General features: G+C 38.0%; 1 protein-coding gene and 1 non-coding gene across 2 annotated transcripts in view; both read right to left on the reverse strand.

The window, feature by feature from the left end:
* The window catches only part of NUP155 (nucleoporin 155), a 70,170-nt gene that overhangs the window by 23,111 nt on the left and 26,136 nt on the right, over window positions 1-20,923 (reverse strand). The window contains exons 16-25 of the mRNA XM_047730637.1: window positions 20,595-20,683; window positions 19,629-19,691; window positions 18,748-18,895; window positions 17,568-17,634; window positions 15,605-15,720; window positions 12,052-12,149; window positions 8,049-8,179; window positions 6,472-6,663; window positions 5,255-5,393; window positions 3,768-3,903 (exon numbers count right to left, since the gene is read on the reverse strand). Of these exons, the coding sequence (XP_047586593.1) occupies window positions 3,768-3,903; window positions 5,255-5,393; window positions 6,472-6,663; window positions 8,049-8,179; window positions 12,052-12,149; window positions 15,605-15,720; window positions 17,568-17,634; window positions 18,748-18,895; window positions 19,629-19,691; window positions 20,595-20,683 (1,179 nt within the window). The remainder of the gene's footprint in view (window positions 1-3,767; window positions 3,904-5,254; window positions 5,394-6,471; window positions 6,664-8,048; window positions 8,180-12,051; window positions 12,150-15,604; window positions 15,721-17,567; window positions 17,635-18,747; window positions 18,896-19,628; window positions 19,692-20,594; window positions 20,684-20,923) is intronic.
* LOC125101465 (small nucleolar RNA SNORA30/SNORA37 family) lies at window positions 14,510-14,641 on the reverse strand. The gene has a single exon (XR_007127863.1). It is a non-coding gene; the product is annotated as a small nucleolar RNA SNORA30/SNORA37 family (small nucleolar RNA).

The following is a 20,923-nucleotide window of genomic DNA, read 5'->3' on the forward strand; positions in this document are numbered from 1 at the left end:
CATGGAACATTCTCCAGAATAGATCACATTCTTGGTCCTAAATCAGGTCTCAACCGTTAACAAAAGATTGGAATCATTCCCTGCATATTTTCAGACCACAATGCTCTGAAGCTAGAACTCAATCACAAGAGGAAATTTGGAAAGAACCCAAATACATGGAGACTAAACAGCATCCTTCTAAAGAATGAATGGGTCAACCAGGAAATTAAGGAAGAATTGAAAAAATTCATGGAAACAAACGATAATGAAAACACAACGGTTCAAAATCTGTGGGACACAACAAAGGCAGTCCTGAGAGGAAAATATATAGCGGTACAAGCCTTTCTCAAGAAACAAGAAAGGTCTCAGGTACACAACCTAACCCTACACCTAAAGGAGCTGGAGAAAGAACAAGAAAGAAACCCTAAACCCAGCAGGAGAAGAGAAATCATAAAGATCAGAGCAGAAATCAATGAAATAGAAACCAAAAAAACAATAGAACAAATCAACGAAACTAGGAGCTGGTTCTTTGAAAGAATTAATAAGATCGATAAACCCCTGGCCAGACTTATCAAAAAGAAAAGAGAGAGGACCCAAATAAATAAAATCATGAATGAAAGAGGAGAGATCACAACGAACACCAAAGAAATACAGACAATTATAAGAACATACTATGAGCAACTCTACGCCAACAAATTTGACAATCTGGAAGAAATGGATGCATTCCTAGAGACATATAAACTACCACAACTGAACCAGGAAGAAATAGAAAGCCTGAACAGACCCATAAGCAGTAAGGAGATTGAAACAGTCATCAAAAATATCCAAACAAACAAAAGCCCAGGGCCAGACGGCTTCCCGGGGGAATTCTACCAAACATTTAAAGAAGAACTAATTCCTATTCTCCTGAAACTGTTCCAAAAAATAGAAATGGAAGGAAAACTTCCAAACTCATTTTATGAGGCCAGCATCACCTTGATCCCAAAACCAGACAAAGATCCCATCAAAAAAGAGAACTGCAGACCAATATCCTTGATGAACACAGATGCAAAAATTCTCGCCAAAATACTAGCCAATAGGATTCAACAGTACATTAAAAGGATTATTCACCACGACCAAGTGGGATTTATTCCAGGGGTGCAAGGTTGGTTCAACATCCGCAAATCAATCAATGTGATACAACACATTAATAAAAGAAAGAACAAGAACCATATGATACTCTCCGTAGATGCTGAAAAAGCATTTGACAAAGTACAGCATCCCTTCCTGATCAAAACTCTTCAAAGTGTAGGGATAGAGGGCACATACCTCAATATTATCAAAGCCATCTATGAAAAACCCACCGCAAATAGCATTCTCAATGGAGAAAAACTGAAAGCTTTTCTGCTAAGGTCAGGAACACGGCAGGGATGTCCGTTATCACCACTGCTATTCAACATAGTACTAGAAGTCCTAGCCTCAGCAATCAGACAACAAAAGGAAATTAAAGGCATCCAAATCGGCAAAGAAGAAGTCAAACTATCACTCTTCGCAGATGATATGATACTATACATGGAAAACCCAAAAGACTCCACTCCAAAACTGCTAGAACTTGAACAGGAATTCAGTAAAGTGTCAGGATATGAAATCAATGCACAGAAATCAGTTGCATTTCTCTACACCAACAACAAGACAGAAGAAAGAGAAATTAAGGAGTCCATCCCATTTACAATTGCACCCAAAACTATAAGATACCTAGGAATAAACCTAACCAAAGAGACTAAGAATCTATACACAGAAAACTATAAAGTACTCATGAAAGAAATTGAGGAAGACACAAAGAAATGGAAAAATGTTCCATGCTCCTGGATTGGAAGAATAAATATTGTGAAAATGTCTATGCTACCTAAAACAATCTACACATTTAATGCAATTCCTATCAAATTACCATCCATTTTTTCCTAAGAAATGGAACAAATAATCCTAAAATTTATATGGAACCAGAAAAGACCTCAAATAGCCAAAGGAATATTGAAAAAGAAAGCCAAAGTTGGTGGCATCACAATTCCGGACTTCAAGTTCTATTACAAAGCTGTCATCATCAAGATAGCATGGTACTGGCATAAAAACAGACACATAGATCAATGGAACAGAATAGAGAGCCCAGAAATAGACCCTCGACTCTATGGTCAACTTCGACAAAGCAGGAAAGAATGTCCAATGGAAAAAAGACAGCCTCTTCAATAAATGGTGTTGGGAAAATTGGACAGCCACATGCAGAAAAATGAAATTGGATCATTTCCTTACACCACACACGAAAATAGACTCAAAATGGATGAAGGATCTCAATGTGAGAAAGGAATCCATCAAAATCCTTGAGAAGAACACAGGCAGCAACCTCTTCGACCTCAGCCGCAGCAACATCTTCCTAGGAACATTGCCAAAGGCAAGGGAAGCAAGGGCAAAAATGAACTATTGGGATTTTATCAAGATCAAAAGCTTTTGCACAGCAAAGGAAACAGTTAACAAAACCAAAAGACAACTGACAGAATGGGAGAAGATATTTGCAAATGACATATCAGATAAAGGGCTAGTGTCCAAAATCTATAAAGAACTTAGCAAACTCAACACCCAAAGAACAAATAATCCAATCAAGAAATGGGCAGAGGACATGAACAGACATTTCTGCAAAGAAGACATCCAGATGGCCAACAGACACATGAAAAACTGCTCCACGTCACTCGGCATCAGGGAAATACAAATCAAAACCACAATGAGATATCACCTCACACCAGTCAGAATGGCTAAAATTAACAAGTCAGAAAATGACAGATGCTGGCGAGGATGCGGAGAAAGGGGAACCGTCCTACACTGTTGGTGGGAATGCAAGCTGTTGTAACCACTCTGGAAAACAGCATGGAGGTCCCTCAAAATGTTAAAAATAGAACTACCCTATGACCCAGCAATTGCACTGCTGGGTATTTACCCTAAAGATACAAACGTAGTGATCCGAAAGGGCACGTGCACCCGAATGTTTATAGCAGCAATGTCTACAATAGCCAAACTATGGAAAGAACCTAGATGTCCATCAACAGATGAATGGATAAAGATGTGGTATATATACACAATGGACTACTATGGAGCCATCAAAAGAAATGAAATCTTGCCATTTGCGACGACGTGGATGGAACTAGAGGGTATCATGCTTAGCGAAATAAGTCAATCGGAGAAAGACAACTATCATATGATCTCCCTGATATGAGGGAGAGGAGATGCAACATGTGGGGTTAAGGGGGTAGGAGAAGAGTAAATGAAACAAGATGGAATTGGGAGGGAGACAAACTATAAGTGACTCTTAATCTCACAAAACAAACTGAGGGTTGATGGGGGGAGGGGGTTGGGAGAGGGGGGTGGGATTATGTACACTGGGGAGGGCATGTGCTATGGTGTGTGCTGTGAAGTGTGTAAACCTGGCGATTCACAGACCTGTACCCCTGGGGATAAAAATATATGTGTATAAAAAATAAAATTAATTAAAAAAAAAACAAAACAAAAAACCATAGAGGCAAGTTCTATAAAATTTATAAGTCCTTAAGAATTTCAGCCAGACTAAAAGTTGACCCCTAAGGCAAGAAGTATAATCCTAATTTAGGCCTGTGATAAAACAAAACATTTTTAAGTGAAAGCATAATTCATTCTTATAAGTATTGTACTTAAAATATTGTTTTCCTAATATAATCAATCAAACTGTACACCAAGGAAAGTCTGTATCCAAAAAGTTGACAAGCTGCTAGGGTGATAAAACTTGCCTTTCTTGGAAAGCCTGCAGTCCCACGATGTCTTCTTCTGGTTCTCCATGTTTATAGAAATGAAGTCCAAGACCCTGAGGATCTTTTTTTTCTGCAGCAGTAAGAGAGAGCTCCACTACACCCTCATAAAAACGGACTAATGGGAAAGGAAAAGGACAAAGAGATAAGGCTTATTAATAAGCTGGATGTGTTTTTCCTTAGCTGGTTTATAAAAGTACTGATCAAGGTCTCTACCGTATGCTAGTCACCTTAATGACACTATCATATAAAATATGGTGAATCTACCGAAGAACAAGGTACCAACATGCCTAAAAGGCAGCTATTAAGTGTATTTTCTTTATTGGAAAAAATTTTTTCCAAAGTTAGAATAACAAAAGGGAAGGTTTCTGTTCCTTGATGGGGAAAAAAAAATCTTAGAATTCAAAACAATATCTGTGCTAACAGTTACTACTTTTACATTATGCTAGATTTGATTTTAAGTAATTTAGGGGCTCCTTGGTGGCTCAGTGGGTTAAAGCCTCTGCCTTCCGCTCAGGTCATGATCCCAGGGTCCTGGGATCGAGCCCCGCATCCGGCTCTCTGCTCAGCTTGCCTCTCTGCCTAGTTGTGATCTCTGTCTGTCAAATAAATAAATTAAAAACACAAAAACAAACAAAAAGGTAATTTAAAAGCAAGCAGACAAGTACTATTTTCAAAATTAGCCAAAAGAATTGAAAGCATCCAAAAAACTAAATGTGGGCGCCTGGGTGGCTCAGTGGGTTAAGCCGCTGCCTTCGGCTCAGGTCATGATCTCAGGATCCTGGGATCGAGTCCCGCATCGGGCTCTCTGCTCAGCAGGGAACCTGCTTCCCTCTCTCTCTCTCTCTCTCTGCCTGCCTCTCTGTCTACTTGTGATCTCTGTCTGTCAAATAAATAAATAAAATCTTTAAAAAAAAAAAAACAAAAAACAAAAAACAAAACAACAACAACAAAAAAACTAAATGTAATCCAGGAAGCTATCTAATATAGATAGTATACAAGGACAAGGATTGAAACTCCTGTGTTAAAAGTTATCTACTTCAAGATATAAAAAGAGCATTATAGTTTTTGCAGAGGCCAGCAATCAAACACTAAAACATAAGGCATGAGTTTCCCAAGTCCTATCACATGGGGGAAGCGTTGCTTATGTTAAGAGGCTTTTTATCCGTAGCTTGTAATAAAACAGTCATTTGTCGGGGCGCCTGGGTGGCTCAGTGGGTTAGGCCGCTGCCTTCGGCTCCGGTCATGATCTCAGGGTCCTGGGATCGAGTCCCGCATCGGGCTCTCTGCTCAGCGGGAAGCCTGCTTTCCTCTCTCTCTCTCTCTCTCTCTCTGCCTGCCTCTCCAACTACTTGTGATCTCTCTCTGTCAAATAAATAAATAAAATCTTTAAAAAAAAACAAAACAAAAAAAAAACAGTCATTTGTCCCAAGTTAAGAAAAAGATGTGAAGAACATTTTGTTTCTCACCTTGTCTATACTGAGCACAAACATTGGAAAGGTCCACTTGATTGCTGATTTTCTGATACTCCTTTAAGGATTCTCTTAACATTCTTTCCTTTTCAATCTTATTCTGAACTTGTCGGGAACGCTGGAGGAGTTCATTTGCCTAGATTAGAGATGACAAGAACTTAAAAAGACATAAAATCCAGCACATAGACAATATTATCAACATAAGTCTCGGTCTATGTCTCAATTAACATCTGGTTTATTATCAGAAAAAATAAAAACAACTCTATAAACTTATTTCTTCTTAATTTTAGGCAGAAAAATTTTTGACCAAAAAAATCCTAGCTACTTTTAATTCCTCTCACAAATATTTTAAGCAAGACAGCTTTTGACTGGTAAATCTCTTGCCTAGTGAATACATTATTGGTCAGCAGGCAGTCCATGTGATACTGATTTAAATTATTTTTACGTGTAAGAAAGGATCAATAAAAATTGCCCAATCAACTCTTATTACAGACTTAAAGTTTTAGTAATTCTTAATTTCTAAGGAGATACGTGTTTAACCATTTAAAAAAATATGGTCTAGAAATGTTATATTCTTTATGAAAAACTTAAATATACAAGGATTTTAAGAAATGATGTATTCCAACTCCTTTCATCATACAAATGGAGACTCTGGAGGCCAAGAGAGAGGTTAGGAGACCCACCCAAGAGACGTCATATGTTAAGTAAAAGATGGTTTCTGATTCCAGTTCTATTGTGCTTTTCATACTATGAAACCCTCTTTAAGAAACACTGAAATAGGGGCGCCTGGGTGGCTCAGTGGGTTAAGCCGCTGCCTTCGGCTCAGGTCATGATCTCAGAGTCCTGGGATCGAGCCCCGCATCGGGCTCTCTGCTCAGCAGGGAGCCTGCCTCTCTCTGCCTGCCTCTCTGCCTGCTTGTGATCTCTCTGTCAAATAAATAAATAAAATCTTTAAAAAAAAAAAAAAAAAAGAAACACTGAAATAGGGGCGCCAGGGTGGCTCAGTGGGTTAAGGCCTCTGCCTTCAGCTTGGGTCATGATCCCAGGGTCCTGGGATCGAGCCCCACATCGGGCTTGCTGCTCAGCAGGGAGCCTGCTTCCTCCTCTCTCTCTGCCTGCTTGTGATCTCTGTCTGTCAAATAAATAAATAAATAAATAAATCAATCTATGGGGGGGGGGGGAGAAACACTGAAATAGCTGATAAAGCATCATACCTTAGAACAAATTGCATCATCAGTGCTATACAGAAGTGGGCAGATATCCTGTAAGTGTAAACTAATGCCATCAACAGCAGCATTATCTCTTATGTAGCAGTTGATAAGAGAAGCGATTAATGCCCCGGTCAGTTCCTTGTCCCTGATTACCAGATCTTTAAAGGTGGTGATTTTCAGCTGCTCTTGAAATTCCTAGGAGTATAATACAAAGTCCTTTTTTTCTACCAAAAATACAGAAATATCCTATTTCTACCCACAACAAAATTTCTTTAGCAATTTAAAATAAAAAATGAAAAGACTCTATAGTTCAAAAGAGAAAATATGCTAAACTATACAGACTAACACATTTTTGCAAACTTCCATAGAATCATACAGAATTGTTAAAGAACCCACAGTATGACCAGTCGAAATCTCTCAATTTATAAATGAGGTAAGTAAAATGTAGGCAGAATCAAAATTAGAGCCAGGTTTCCGGATTTTAGTCATCACCAGAAAGAATAATCACTTAGCTACATTAAAAAATCTTGGGTTTACGGGGCGCCCGAGAGTGGCTCAGTTGGTTAAGCATCCGACTCTTGATTTCAGCTCAGGTCCTACAAATGGACCTTGAGAGCTCGTTTGGAGGTTCTAGCAGGGACACTCAACTATTTGTACACCCCTTGACCAAAGAATGGTCCACCTCTATCAAGGAAGATCATCTTCTTCGAGCACAAAGCTTTGGAAGGGATGCACATGGAGTGGTGAGGGACAAAGGGAACACCTGCTTAGCCAGTCAGCCAAGTCAACTCGATCAATGGGCATGACAGCTTCACATCACACCTTTCCTTAGAGAACACAGTATACAGGAATGAAATGACATGATATCTAGGATCAAATTTAAAGTAATTTGGTAAAGAAAAAGAGAATAGATTAATGAAAGTTGATAAAATCTTGAAAATGCTGAATGCAAGTGTATATGAAGATTATAATGTAGTATTTACTCTATTTTTGTATATGTTTAGAAATAGTCACAATAGGAATACATTCCCCCCAGTGGCCTAACATTTAAGTGAATGCAAACTGCCATCATACTTAAAAAGGATTCAAATGAGGACAGCAAGAGAAATGTGACCCATTCATTTCTCAAATGGTAAACCTTTTTAAAAGTAAGAATGTTTAAGTCATTAGACTCTTTGAAATTACAGGCAAAAATTTTGTGGATGTATCTGTATGCATTCTTTGAGGGTGGGAAGAAAGAGTTTCCATCAAATTCCCAAAGGGATCTGAAATCCAAATAACGGTTACAACCTACTGTTTAAAAAAATACTTTTCGTAAAGATTTCATTCATATACCATAATAAAATTCTCACATACTGTAAAACTTGGGGTTTTGACAAAGTGGACCCTCAAGTTTTCATACTTTAGTGCAATTTTCCATTAAGATTTCCATTAAGCAGATACTAACTTCATCATAACACCTAAATGCTTCTCCCCGAAAGTCTCCTCTCAAACCCAAGTGTAAGATTAAAGCTCACTCAAAAGTAAACAAACTAAGCACAGAATTAACAAATATGATCTTAAAGGAAAAGAAATCCTACCTTCTGAAGTTCTCCTACAATGACAGTGAACTGATGTTCACAAAGAAGCTTCCATAAAGCCAGAGCCTGGTATGATTTTCGAACCAACTGCTGGATTGCCTGAAGTGAAACCTTTTCACTCAGTTGAGCCTCTAATTACAAAACACAACTGATGAAGTTTTATACAATGACATAGGTTGTTTTGTTTTAAATAAAACAACACTTTGCTTTCAATAAGAATAACTATAGTTAAGGCTGAAATCCTCAGTGGTCTCCCCTCATCACAGCCAACCATGATCATGACTTGTTGAATTTATCTTTTCATCCAGTCATTATGTATATGTGGTTCTATGTGTCTGCGTGTGTACACATAAAACAAAAACTGCTGTTTTTAAACCATTTACACCACTTTTTCCACCCACCTGTATCTTAATAAGTATTTAATATTTTTAATATTCTAATATGTATTACTGGATATTCCATCATGTAAGTATACCACAATTAGGTCCATTTTCTACCTTAAGGACATTTATGTTATCTCCCATGCTTTGCTACTAAAACAATAATGCAATAAACATCCTTAAGAAAGGACTCCTGAGGGGCACCTGGGTGGCTCAGTGGGTTAAGCCTCTGCCTTCAGCTCAGATCATGATCCCAGAGTCCTGGGATCGAGCCCCGCATCAGGCTCTCTGCTCAGTGGGGAGCCTGTTTCCTCCTCTCTCTCTCTGCCTGCCTCTCTGCCTACTTGTGATCTCTCTGTCAAATAAATGAATAATAAAATCTTTAAAAAAAAAAAAAAAAAAGAAAGAAAGGACTCCTGAAAAGCACTCCTGAAATCTGAAGCCATCAGATTTCTCTAGGACTATGTTCCTCAAACCCTGGATTAAGATAAATTGGTGAAAATAAATAAATAAATAAATAAATAAATAAATAAATAAATAAATAAATAAATAAGTGGGCAAGTCATGAAATCAATTCAGTCAGTCATGACAGCTACCCCCCCCCCCCTTTTTTTAAAAGATTTTATTTATTTATTTGAGAGAGAATGAGTGAGAGAGAGCATGAGAGAGGAGAAGGTCAGAGGGAGAAGCAGACTCCCCAAGGAGCCGGGACCCCGATGCGGGACTCGATCCCAGAAGTCTGGGATCATGACCTGAGCTGAAGGCAGTTGCTCAACCAACTGAGCCACCCAGGCGCCCTCCCCCCTGCTTTAAAAAGGAAAGAGAATTGGAGTGCCTGGCTGGCTCAGTCAGTAGATCATGCAACACTTGATCTCAGGGTTTTAAGTTCAAGACCCACACTGGGCATGGAGCCTACTTAAAAAAAAAAGAAAAAGGAGATAAAATAAAAAAGGAAAATATTAGAGTGTAAAACAGGTAGTTATTTCCTATAATTTTGTTTCAGTTATGTATATATGCTTTCAAACATGAAGGTCATAACATAAAATGTATTTCTTACCATAAGAAAAAAAGTCTGATAAAGACTGCTATACAATGTATCCTTAGAAGTGAAACTGCTGGGTTTCAATATACATGCATTTTCAGCTTTTATAGGCTATGATCAAACCGCTCCCTAAAGTAGTCGTTTCAGTGTACATGTGCCAGCAATCTGAACCCTCCTTTGGTTTTAATCCTTACCAATGCTTGGTATTGTCAGGCTTAAGACCTTACTGAAGTACCAATAGCAGTAATGAAAAAATATTTATGAAATAGTAAACAGAAAACTAGATTTAGCAGGAAGGGACAAGAGTAAATGGCTGGGTCTTAATTAGCAAGGATCTATCAGCCAGAAATGGCTCAAACAGAACACAAAAATTCTTTTAAAAAAACCAAATGGCAGGCAAAATTTAAGCAATGATTTATTATTATTCCAAACTATTTCTGGAGTAATTGATGATTTTAAGTTTTCCATTACCTTGCTCCTTCCTTGATTATTACTATTTATAACAGAAAAAAAAAAAAAAAACAACCAAAACCAACCAAAAATTTGATTCACATTTTTAACTTTATAAAAAGGTGTGCCACTAAGAGATTATGCTGAGTGAAATAAGTCAAGCAGAGAGAGTCAATTATCATATGGTTTCACTTATTTGTGGAGCATAACAAATAGCATGGAGGACAAGGGGAGATGGAGAGGAGAAGGGAGTTGAGGGAAATTGGAAGGGGAGGTGAACCATGAGAGACTATGGACTCTGAAAAACGATCTGAGAATTTTGAAGGGGTGGGGGGTGGGAGGTTGGGGGCACCAGGTGGTGGGTATTGTAGAGGGCACGGATTGCATGGAGCACTGGGTGTGGTGCAAAAATAATGAATACTGTTATGCTGAAAAAATAAAAAAATTTAAAAAAAAAAGTGTGCCACTAATCATTAGGAAAATGCAAATCAAAACCCACAATGAGATACCACATTGTATCCACTAGGATGGAGATTATAAAAACAGAAAAATGGTAAAGATGTGAAGAAACTGAAATACTTCTGCACTACGAGCAGAAATGTAAAATGGTGCATAGAGAACAGTATGGCAGTTCTTCAAAAATTAAAAAACCGACTACCATATGATCTAGCAATTCCATTTCTGGGTACATAACAAAAAAACTGAAAGCAAGGACTCAAATTTATATTTATTCAACACGTTCATAGCAGAATTATTTACAATACCTCTAAGGTGGAAGCAACCCAAGTGTTCAAAAACTCAAGCTTTTTTTTCTGGTTTCACGATACAATACCCTAAACCCAGTATTCAGTGTTTGTTCTGCAGTGAGCCTTACAGAGGCAGCATGCACCCTGCCAAACCCCTTTCCCAGAAACCACACCCATCACCTCAGCATCAAGCTGCCACAACTTTGCAATGTGTCTATGGAATTCTGTGCTTTATCTCTAAATGTGTCCTAAGGTTGGGCACCTGGCTGGCTCAGTTGGAAGAGCATGTGACTTGATCTCATCAGGGTCGTGAGTTCGAGCCCCACAATGGGCACAGAGATTACTAAAAAAGGCAAATAAACTTAAACAAAAAAAAAGTGTCCTACGGAATAGAAAAGCCCAAGAAAGGTTATTTTTTGGGGTCTGGGAATGCTCAAAAATTTTTCCATATAATTTAATGGTAATTACTTCCTAACTTTATGCCACCATTTTGGCTTATGAAAGGTTTCAGAGGAACATTACTTTCAGATAGCAGGGGAGAAACCTCTGTAGACATACAATGGAATAATATTGTCTTAAGAAGAAAGGAAATTCAGACATATGCCACAACATGGATGAACTCTGAAGACATATGCTAGCTGAAATAAGCCAGATGCAAAGGGGGTCACTGTATAATTCCACTTATATGAAGTGTATTAAGTAGTCAAATTCAGAGACAAAAAAAAAAGAACGAATGATTGACAGTAGTAGGGGCTGGGATGGTGTGGGAAATGGGGAGTTACTGTTTCGGTACAGAGTTTTTTAAGAAGATGAAAAAAGTTTTGGAGATGGATAGTAGTGACATTTGCACAACCAAGTGAATGTGGTTAAAATTGTAGTCTATTTTACGATTTAAAAACTTATTTTAAAAAAGGTTATCATGTTTCTTATAAAGGAAAGGAAAAAACTTAATGGGCTGAAAGTTATGAAAATACATGAAAGCCATACAGTCCACTTTTCTTTCTTTTTTTTTTTTTTTATAAAGATTTTTTTTTTTTTTATTTGACAGACAGAGATCACAAGTAGGCAGAGAGGCAGGCAGAGAGAGAGGAAGGGAAGCAGGCTCCCCGCTGAGCAGAGAGCCCGATGTGGGACTCGATCCCAGGACCCTGAGATCATGACCTGAGCCGAAGGCAGCGGCTTAACCCACTGAGCCACCCAGGCGCCCACAGTCCACTTTTCTTAACCACACTGATGTTATTTTAATAAAAAATATTTGTGTTATCAAAAACCAGATCTTATTAAGAGATGTTCACTGTTTTCTATTCAATCCACTGTTTTCTACTTGATGAATAAAACTCTTTATGGGGGTCATGTACAGTCAACTGATAGAAGGAGTAACTTACCATGAAACTTCCTTTGCAGCTCCTGTTGCATCTGCTGGGTATTTCCATTTTCAGGACGCATGAATCCTATCAGCCTTTGCTGCACTTTGGCAGTTGTACTGAAACAAATTTCAGAATGTGTATTTGTGTTTTTAACAGCTTTACTGAGATATAAATCATACATTATACAATTCAACCATTTAAAGTACACAATTTAGTTTTTCAAAATACGTTCACAGAGTTGTGCAACTATCACCACAATCTGATTTTAGAACATTTTCACCCATTCTCTATTAGCAGTCAATCCCTATCTCTCTCACCCCTACCCTAAGTAACTGCTAGCCTACTTTTGTCTCTTTAAGTTTGCCTATTCTGAATATTTAATATAAATGAGGTGGGATACATTGTTAATATTCTTTTCCTTTACAGAATAGTGAAGTAGTAGAATAGTAAAGCAAATAAATGATGATTTAAAACTGAATCATTTTAACCTCCTGGATGCTTAAAGTTTCAATTATTTGGTTATCGTGATGTCCATTTTTATTCAGAAAGGCTAGATAAGTGGTTGCTTCTTTCTCTTTATCCGCCAAATTTAAAAGTAATGGATTGGTTTCTAGCATCCTTCAAAGATGAGCAACATTTTGGTTTCAAGTTACATAATAAAATCTACCTTTTCCATGTGTAGTTTTATGAGTTTTGACAGATGCATAGTGTTATATAACTACCACCTCAATCAAGATACAGAACAGTTCCGTCATGCCTCAAATTCTCTTGTGCTGTTTCTTGCATCCAAATCCTCTTCCCACCCCTAAGCCTGGCCACCACTAATCTCTTCTTTACCCCATTAGTTTTTTGTTTTTGTTTGTTTTTAGATTTTACTTATTTCTTTGACAGAGAAAGGAAGTGAGAAAGCACAAGCAGGGAGAGTGGCAGAGGGAGAGGAAGAAGCAAGCTCCCCGATGAGCAGAGAGCCCAATGCGGAGCTCCATCCCAGAACTCTGAGACCATGATCTGAGTCCAAGGCAGATGCTTAACCTGGAGCCCCTACCCCTAGGTGCCCCTACCCCTACAGTTTTTGCCTTTTCCAGTATGTAATATAAATCTATTCTGCTTCTTTTCTATAGCATCATATATTTGACAGTCATCTATGTTGCTGTATATATCAGCTCTCAGGAGAATGTCAGTCTTGTTGTTTGTTTTAGCAGGTAATCTATCTCATGAAATCTGGTATTCACATTGTAAGTGCTAACTCATGAAAAATGGAAAATAAAAGAGATCTTAGAACTAAAAATATAATGGCCAGGAAAAAAATGTATCAGAGAAATTGAACAGATGCTATTTTTTTTTTTTTTTTTTTTGAGGGGGAGAGAGAGTGAGCAAGTAAGAGCACAAAAGCAGGGGAATGGAGAAGCAGACTCCCTGCTGAGCAGGCGGCCTGATGCAGGACTAGATCCCAGAACCCCAGGTTCATGATCTGAGCCGAAGGCAGCCATTCAACCGAGAGAGCCATCCACATGTTCCTAAACAGATGCTATTTAAAATATAATTGGAGCCCCTGGTGGCGCAGTTGCTTAAATGCCAGACTCTCGGTTTCAGCTTAGGCCATGATCTCAGGGTTGTAGGATCGAGCCCAGCATCAGGTTCCACGCTCACTGCGGAATCTGCTTAAGACACTCTCTCTCTCTCACTCTCCTATGCCCCTGCCCAACAAAGTAAATAAATAAAATCTTAAAAAAAAAAAAAAAAATATATATATATATATATATATATATACACACACACACCCAGGCACCCCTACATATCAACATTTTTTTAAAAAGTCCTTACACCCAATAATTCTATTTCTCAAGAAATTCATTGAAGATTACTGAACAAGTACACAAATATGTATAAAGAGGAGTGGGGGCACCTGGGTGGCTCAGTGGGTTAAACCTCTGCCTTTGGCTCGGGTCAGGATCTCAGGGTCCCGGGATCGAGCCCCACATCGGGCTCTCTGCTCAGCGGTAAGCCCGCTTCCTCCTCTCTCTGCCTGCCTCTCTGCCTACTTGTGATCTCTCTCTCTCTCTCTGTCCAAAAAAAAAAAAAAAAAAAAAAATCTTAAAAAAAAAAAAAAAGAGGAGTAACCACTGCACCTTGTTTATAACATGAAAAAACAGAAACACTACAATTATTAGTAGAGTTATACATTAAATGTTTGCGTATAAATAATGGAAAAATATGCAGCCAATATACAAATTATTTATTCCACTGATTTGGAAAGTTCTAAACTAGTGAGTATATACAATATATACAGTACATATAGTATATAAAACAATGAGTGTATATAATGTTTCATAAAAGTGTGCCTATTTAGATTCTATTTGCAGTTTTTAAAAAAATTTTTCTTAATTATTATTATTATTTTTTTTTAGGGAGAAGACCTAAGGTTCGAGCAGCAGGAGAATGATACAATGTTGAATATGATGTCACAGAACAGTCTCTCTGTCCCACTGAGTGACAGCTGCAACTGGCACAGTCACAGGGCAAGGATGCAATCAAGGGTTTTCTTTCAGTAGCAACTACCAAATCCTGGCCCCAGGGTTTGTCAGGGGAGGACCTATGAAAGTGTTCTATTTGCAGTTTTAAATAAATACCTTTATGTGTTTCATATAGTTTATACTCTTATATTTCAGATCATAAATTTTCTGGTCAGTAAAGTGAAATCTTTACATAAAGCCCATATTATTTCTATAATAAAATTTTTTTTATCCTAAGTGTACCCCCCACAAAAACTCTATAGGTATGTTCACATCAGCATTTTTCATAGAAACCAAAAAGCTAACATCACCCAAATAAGCATCACCTGATGAACTGAAAAATGAAACAAAGTACCAATACACATTAAAACACGTGAAACTTGAAAATATGCTCAAAGAAGCCAGAAACAAAAGGCCACATTTCCATTTACATAAAAGATCCAGAATATGGCAGGTCCACAGACACAGATAAATCAGTGGTTGCTAGGGACAGGTAATGGGGAGTGCTATGGACTGTCTGTGTCCCACTGTATTTCAATATTGAAGTCCCAATTCCCAGAGTGATGGTATTAGGAGGTGGGGCCTCTGGGAGGTAATTAGGTTTAGATCGGCTGATGAGAGTGAAGCCCCCACAATGAGATTAATAGCCTTATAAGAGACCAGAGAGCTTGTCACTTAGTTTTCTCTCTGCCATGTTAGGACACAGAAAGAAAGCAGCTGCCTATAAATGAGGAAGAGGGTCCTCACCAGAACCCAACCATGCTGGCACCCTGATCTCAGACTTCCAGCCTCCAGAACTGTGAGAAATAAACGTCTGTTGTTGAAGCCATTCTATAGTATTATTGCTACTGGGGCCTGAACACGGAGTAATTGCTAATGGGTAAAGGGTTTCTTTTTGGCATGATGAAAATATGCTGGAATTAGTGGTGATAATAGCATCAACTTATAAATATACTAAAAACCACTGAACTAAAAATTTAAAGGATGAATTTTATAACAAGAATTCTATCTCAGAGAGAAAAAGGAATAATAGGCAAATAAATCTTATTTATTCTTACTTTGGATTTCCTAAGGGTCCTCCTGCAAATTGGGAGTTTCTGTCTAGAAACTCTTGCAAACCTTTTAGTTCTTGCAGCACTGATTCCAACAGCTGGGAGGGAACACTACTTTCAATCTGTAAGAAAAAAAGTATTTTTAAAAGCTTTAAAACACTTGAAAAATTGTATATGTAAAAAACAAACATACTTTATAATTGAATGTCAAGTTTCAATTTTTAAGTTTCCTATCTTCATTAATAGTAATCATTTATGCTTGGTGACCAGAATAAAGGGCTAGATACCCACATCCCTCCCATCCTGCTCTGCTTTGTTTTAGGTATAACTGACATACAGTAATTGATAGCTTTTTATGTTTTAATACAGTCATCATCCAATCCACAATATAGAATATTTACAACACCCAAGAAGTTCCCTAATGTCCTTTTTAGTCACTAGTCATTCCATCTACCAGGTAGCCACTTTTCTTTTTTTAAAAGATTTTATTTATTTGACACACAGAGAGAGAAATCACAAGTAGAGAGGCATGCAGAGAGGGGGAAGCAGGCTTTCCGCTGAGGAGAGAGCCTGACACGGGGATCGATCCTAGGACCCTGAGATCATGACCTGAGCCGAAGGCCGAGAGAGAAAGTATACTAATGCATGGAAATTAGTAGTGGGTTCATGGAGTACGGGAGCATATAAGCAAAACACTAAATAGTAGCTCTGAGTAATATTAAGTATTAGGACTTACTCTGTTTAACACTCACAACAACATTAAGAGGAAGAGGTCTTATTGTTCTCTTCTCATAGTGAGGTATCAGACTGAAATATTAAGAAAATGACTCATCATTTATGTGAGTGACAGAGCTCCATGGGTTCACTGAGCCACCCAGGTGCCCGGTAGCCACTTTTCTTATTGTCACCAACAGTTAGCTTTGCCTGTTCTTGAACTTCATATAAATGGAATCATATACTATGTTAAATAAATATATTCTTCTTCTTAGAAATGTGAACTTTAAAAAGTATCAGAATTGAAAAAATATTTGGTAACTTTCAGATTTAAAAAGAACAAAGTTTAGGGGCGCCTGGGTGGGTCAGTGGGTTAAAGCCTCTGCCTTCGGCTCAGGTCATGATCCCAGTGTCCTGGGATCAAGCCCCACATCGGGCTCTCTGCTCAGCGGGGAGCCTGCTTCCTCCTCTCTCTCTGCCTGCCTCTCTGCCTACTTCTGATCTCTGTCTGTTAAATAAATAAATAAATAATCTAAAAAAAAAAAGAACAAAGTTTAAATTGCATTCATATTTCATGTTAAAAAATATTTACTACCTGAATTTATGATAATACAAAGTTTTACAGGATCTATTCTTTTTTTTTTAAGATTTTATTTATTGATTTGAGAGAGCACGAGTGAGAATGAGAGTAAGAGAGACGAGCAGGGGGAATAGGGAGAAGTAGGATCCCTGCCGAGCAGGGAACCCGAAGTGTGGCTCCATCCCAGGGCTCTGGGATCATGACCTGTGCCAAAGGCACACCTTAACCGACAGAGCCACCCAGGCGCCCCTACAGGATCTATTCTTACAGCACTCCAGAAAGTATACTAATGCACGGAAATTAGTAGTGGGTTCATGGAGTTCGGGAGCATATAAGCAAAACACTAAATAGTAGCTCTGAGTAATATTAAGCATTAGGACTTATTCTGTTTAACACTCACAACAACATTAAGAGGAAGAGGTCTTATTGTTCTCTTCTTATAGTGAGGTATCAGACTGAAATATTAAGAAAATGACTCATCATTTATGTAAGTGACAGAGCTGGGACTTCACCCAGGGCAAGGAGAGTTTATCGGACATGTACACAAACATATACATAAAAGAATAACCACTGCATCTTGTTTATAACACCAAGAAATGTGAAACAATCTACTTATACAATTAAATCATAAACTGGTTACACACAGCAATGAAATGCGTTATACGATACACTTACTGCAGTGATTTCTCTGTTGCCACTCTTGAATACTCTCTCCACAACTAAACTAGCATCCCAGATATTTCTGAAATAAAAAATGTTTTAATAATTATGCTGTGCAAACAAAAAACAAATACATTATGTAGTAAATTCTTTTGTGTGTTTGTCAAAGTACAGCAATGATTTAACACTTTACCAAGTTATCCAAAAGAATGGAAAATAAGAAAATTTCTAAACCTGATATATCTAAGTTATTTCACATAATGAAATACTGCTAAAGAAAAATCAAAGGACTATGGGCAATGAATTGTAAACAAGAGTGTTGCACTGTTTCACATTTTAAGCAAATGATTCTAATGAAAGAATTCATTTCAAATCTAAGACAAATATAGAACAGACAGGATAATTAACTAGATGATATGGTAGACTAATGCAAATTTGGCTGTAATTCTTTGTCCCTCCTTATACTTATCCTTTTTACAAGATGACTTTGATGTGTCTCTCATAATGAGTGTATTTCCCATTTTTGACTGGATTCTATTTTTGAATCTGGGTTGGCATGGAGATGTTTCCCTGGCCCAGTGAATGAGGTTAAAATGATGGTAAGCCAACTCTAAACTTAGGTAGGCATCAGGAAGCTTTGCAAATGTCTACCTCTGTCTCACCTTGCCATCACCAAATGAAGAGTAATCCTTGGCTAACCTGCTGGAGGATGACAGAGCATATGAAAACAATCCAATTGCCTCAGCAGAGACCATTCTAGACCAGCATACAAACATGACCCTAAATATGTGAGAATCCAGCCGAAATTGACAGCACTCTCTTCAACCTGACAGCTGAATGTGTATAAATGAGTGAGTGAGTCTAGCTCAGTCAAACCAGAACTGCCTAGCTGACTTGCAGATACACTTCACTGAGTTAATGGGGTGGTTTGTAACACTGTATGTTAATATATATGTATATGCATACATATAAAACACAACAACAAATATAGATGGTTAGATGATTTTTAAAAAAAGCTAAACAATCATAGATTGTATAGAAAATAGAAAACAATCATATTGATAAATAAGTGAGCTAAAATAACTATAAGTAAAATTTAACAGGAATAAATGATGTCCCAAATTTAGTTAAAAATATTCAACTACACAAAACAAGACAAGGTGAGCAACAGTTGGTTATTCCATGCAAAACTTACCCCATGATTCGAGAAAAGTAAATGCAAATACCATTGTGTTTTCCAGAGTACACAATCTCTGGTGCAGCCATACAACTCATACTTGCAGCCTGAGTTGCTGGGTTTCCTGAGATACACACTGGAGTTGACATGGCAGGAGGATGTACACCTTGTACACAATAGAAGAAAGACAAATCTTTAAATTTAACCTTAAACATTCACCATCCTCAATAACCAAAGCCTCTTTATCTAGGCCCAAAGGCAAGAATATTTATAAAAATACTGGAATAATCAGATACTGAATTTGGTTTTTCCTGATAAGAAGAGACTCAGATTGGATGGATGCTCCCAGGCAGGCTTTCAAGTGTCGGCATGCAGGAAAAAAGGCAAGAAAGCTTCTGGTCATCCCTCCTTAACGTCGGGTATCAGAGAGCTAATCATACATATTTCTTTTTTTTTAAAGATTTTATTTATTTATTTGACAGAGAGAGATCACAAGTAGACGGAGAGGAAGGCAGAGAGAGAGAGAGAGGGAAGCAGGCTTCTCGCTGAGCAGAGAGCCCGATGCGGGACTCGATCCCAGGACCCTGAGATCATGACCTGAGCCGAAGGCAGCGGCTTAACCCACTGAGCCACCCAGGCGCCCCGTAATCATACATATTTCATGGCTAAAACTTGAATCCTGGTCCCCAAATAAGGAGCTTTCAGGTATACTACTACAAGTGTTTCTATGCAAAGGCATTCATGGACATCCATACTTGTTTGGATGTAACTTCTACTCAATTACATTATTTGCAAGAGACTAGGGCAAGTTAATACTTCTCTCACTAAGCTTTAAGGATAACAGTGTTAGCTCTTCAAAAAGACTAGTAGTAGCAGTATAAAACAAAGAAAAGAGGTACCTTGAGATGGTGTTCCCAAAAATGATGGATTTGGGTAAGGACTACTACTAGGAATAGGAGAACCTAAAAAGAAAAGAATATCAAGATTTATAAAATAACCTCTAAATCTTTTAAATCTGATTAAATTAGGCAGAGAAGCTGTTTCTAAGCATGAGTGAGGAGTGGCACCATCCGTGAAAATTTTATTTATTTATTTATTTATTTATTTATTTTATTTATTTATTTTTTAAAGATTTTATTTATTTATTTGACAGAGAGAAATCACAAGTAGGCAGAGAGGCAGGCAGAGAGAGGAGGAAGCAGGATCCCCGCCGAGCAGAAAGCCCGATGTGGGGCTCGAACCCAGGACCTGGGATCACGACCTGAGCCGAAGGCAGCGGCTTAACCCACTGAGCCACCCAGGCGCCCCTATTTATTTATTTTTAAAGATTTTATTTATTTATTTGACTGAGAGAGACACAGCAAGAGAGGGAACACAAGGAAGGAGCAGGAGAGGGAGAAGCAGATTCCCCCTGAGGAGGGAGCCTGATGTGGGGCTCAATCCCAGGTCCCTGGGATCATGACCTGAACTGAAGGCAGACGCTTAGTAACTGAGCCACCCAGGTGCCCCCAAGAAATATTTAAGATTTAGGGACTCCACTCATTTCCCAGGAACTTTCTAACAATTCCCACTTTGGAAAACACTGAGGTAGGAGTTTACTTATTATTTAATCATTCACCTCCTTCCTTTTGGATAAATAACAAATGAGTTCTGTAAATAATAATAGTTACATGTTATTTTGTTTTCTAACATAAAGAACTCAGTATACCATCGCTTTTAAGAGTCAGCATCTATAGAATTATTCACCCAATAAAACAGTAGCAGTAAATAAAATATAATGAAAAGGTTTATTCATGAAAATATGCTACACAGTTTCTAAAATTCAAACTATTAGAAATAGTCTCATTTCAGTACTTTGTACTCACTAGAGTAGACAGGAGACCCCAAGATGGGACCAACGTTACTTGGAGCAGGAAGAGTGGTTGGAAATCTCATCTGTGCTTCCCCACCGTACCTGTTTTTATGACAACAGAGGTTGAGCTTATTCAGTGAAATTATCTACCTTAAAAGCTGGAATTGTTCCAAGTCCTGCTAGCTCCCAAATAAATGCTTTAAACATTAGAGACTTTATGGTATTGTGTTTACAGTGCTTATACCTATAAGCATAGATACAACATTTACTTAAACATTGTTGACTTGAATCTCCACCAGAAAGAATTATAAAGGACTCTAGCAGTTTCTAAGAAGGGTTAGC

This window comes from Lutra lutra, chromosome 5, assembly GCF_902655055.1.
Source record: "Lutra lutra chromosome 5, mLutLut1.2, whole genome shotgun sequence".
Lineage (NCBI taxonomy): Eukaryota > Metazoa > Chordata > Mammalia > Carnivora > Mustelidae > Lutra > Lutra lutra.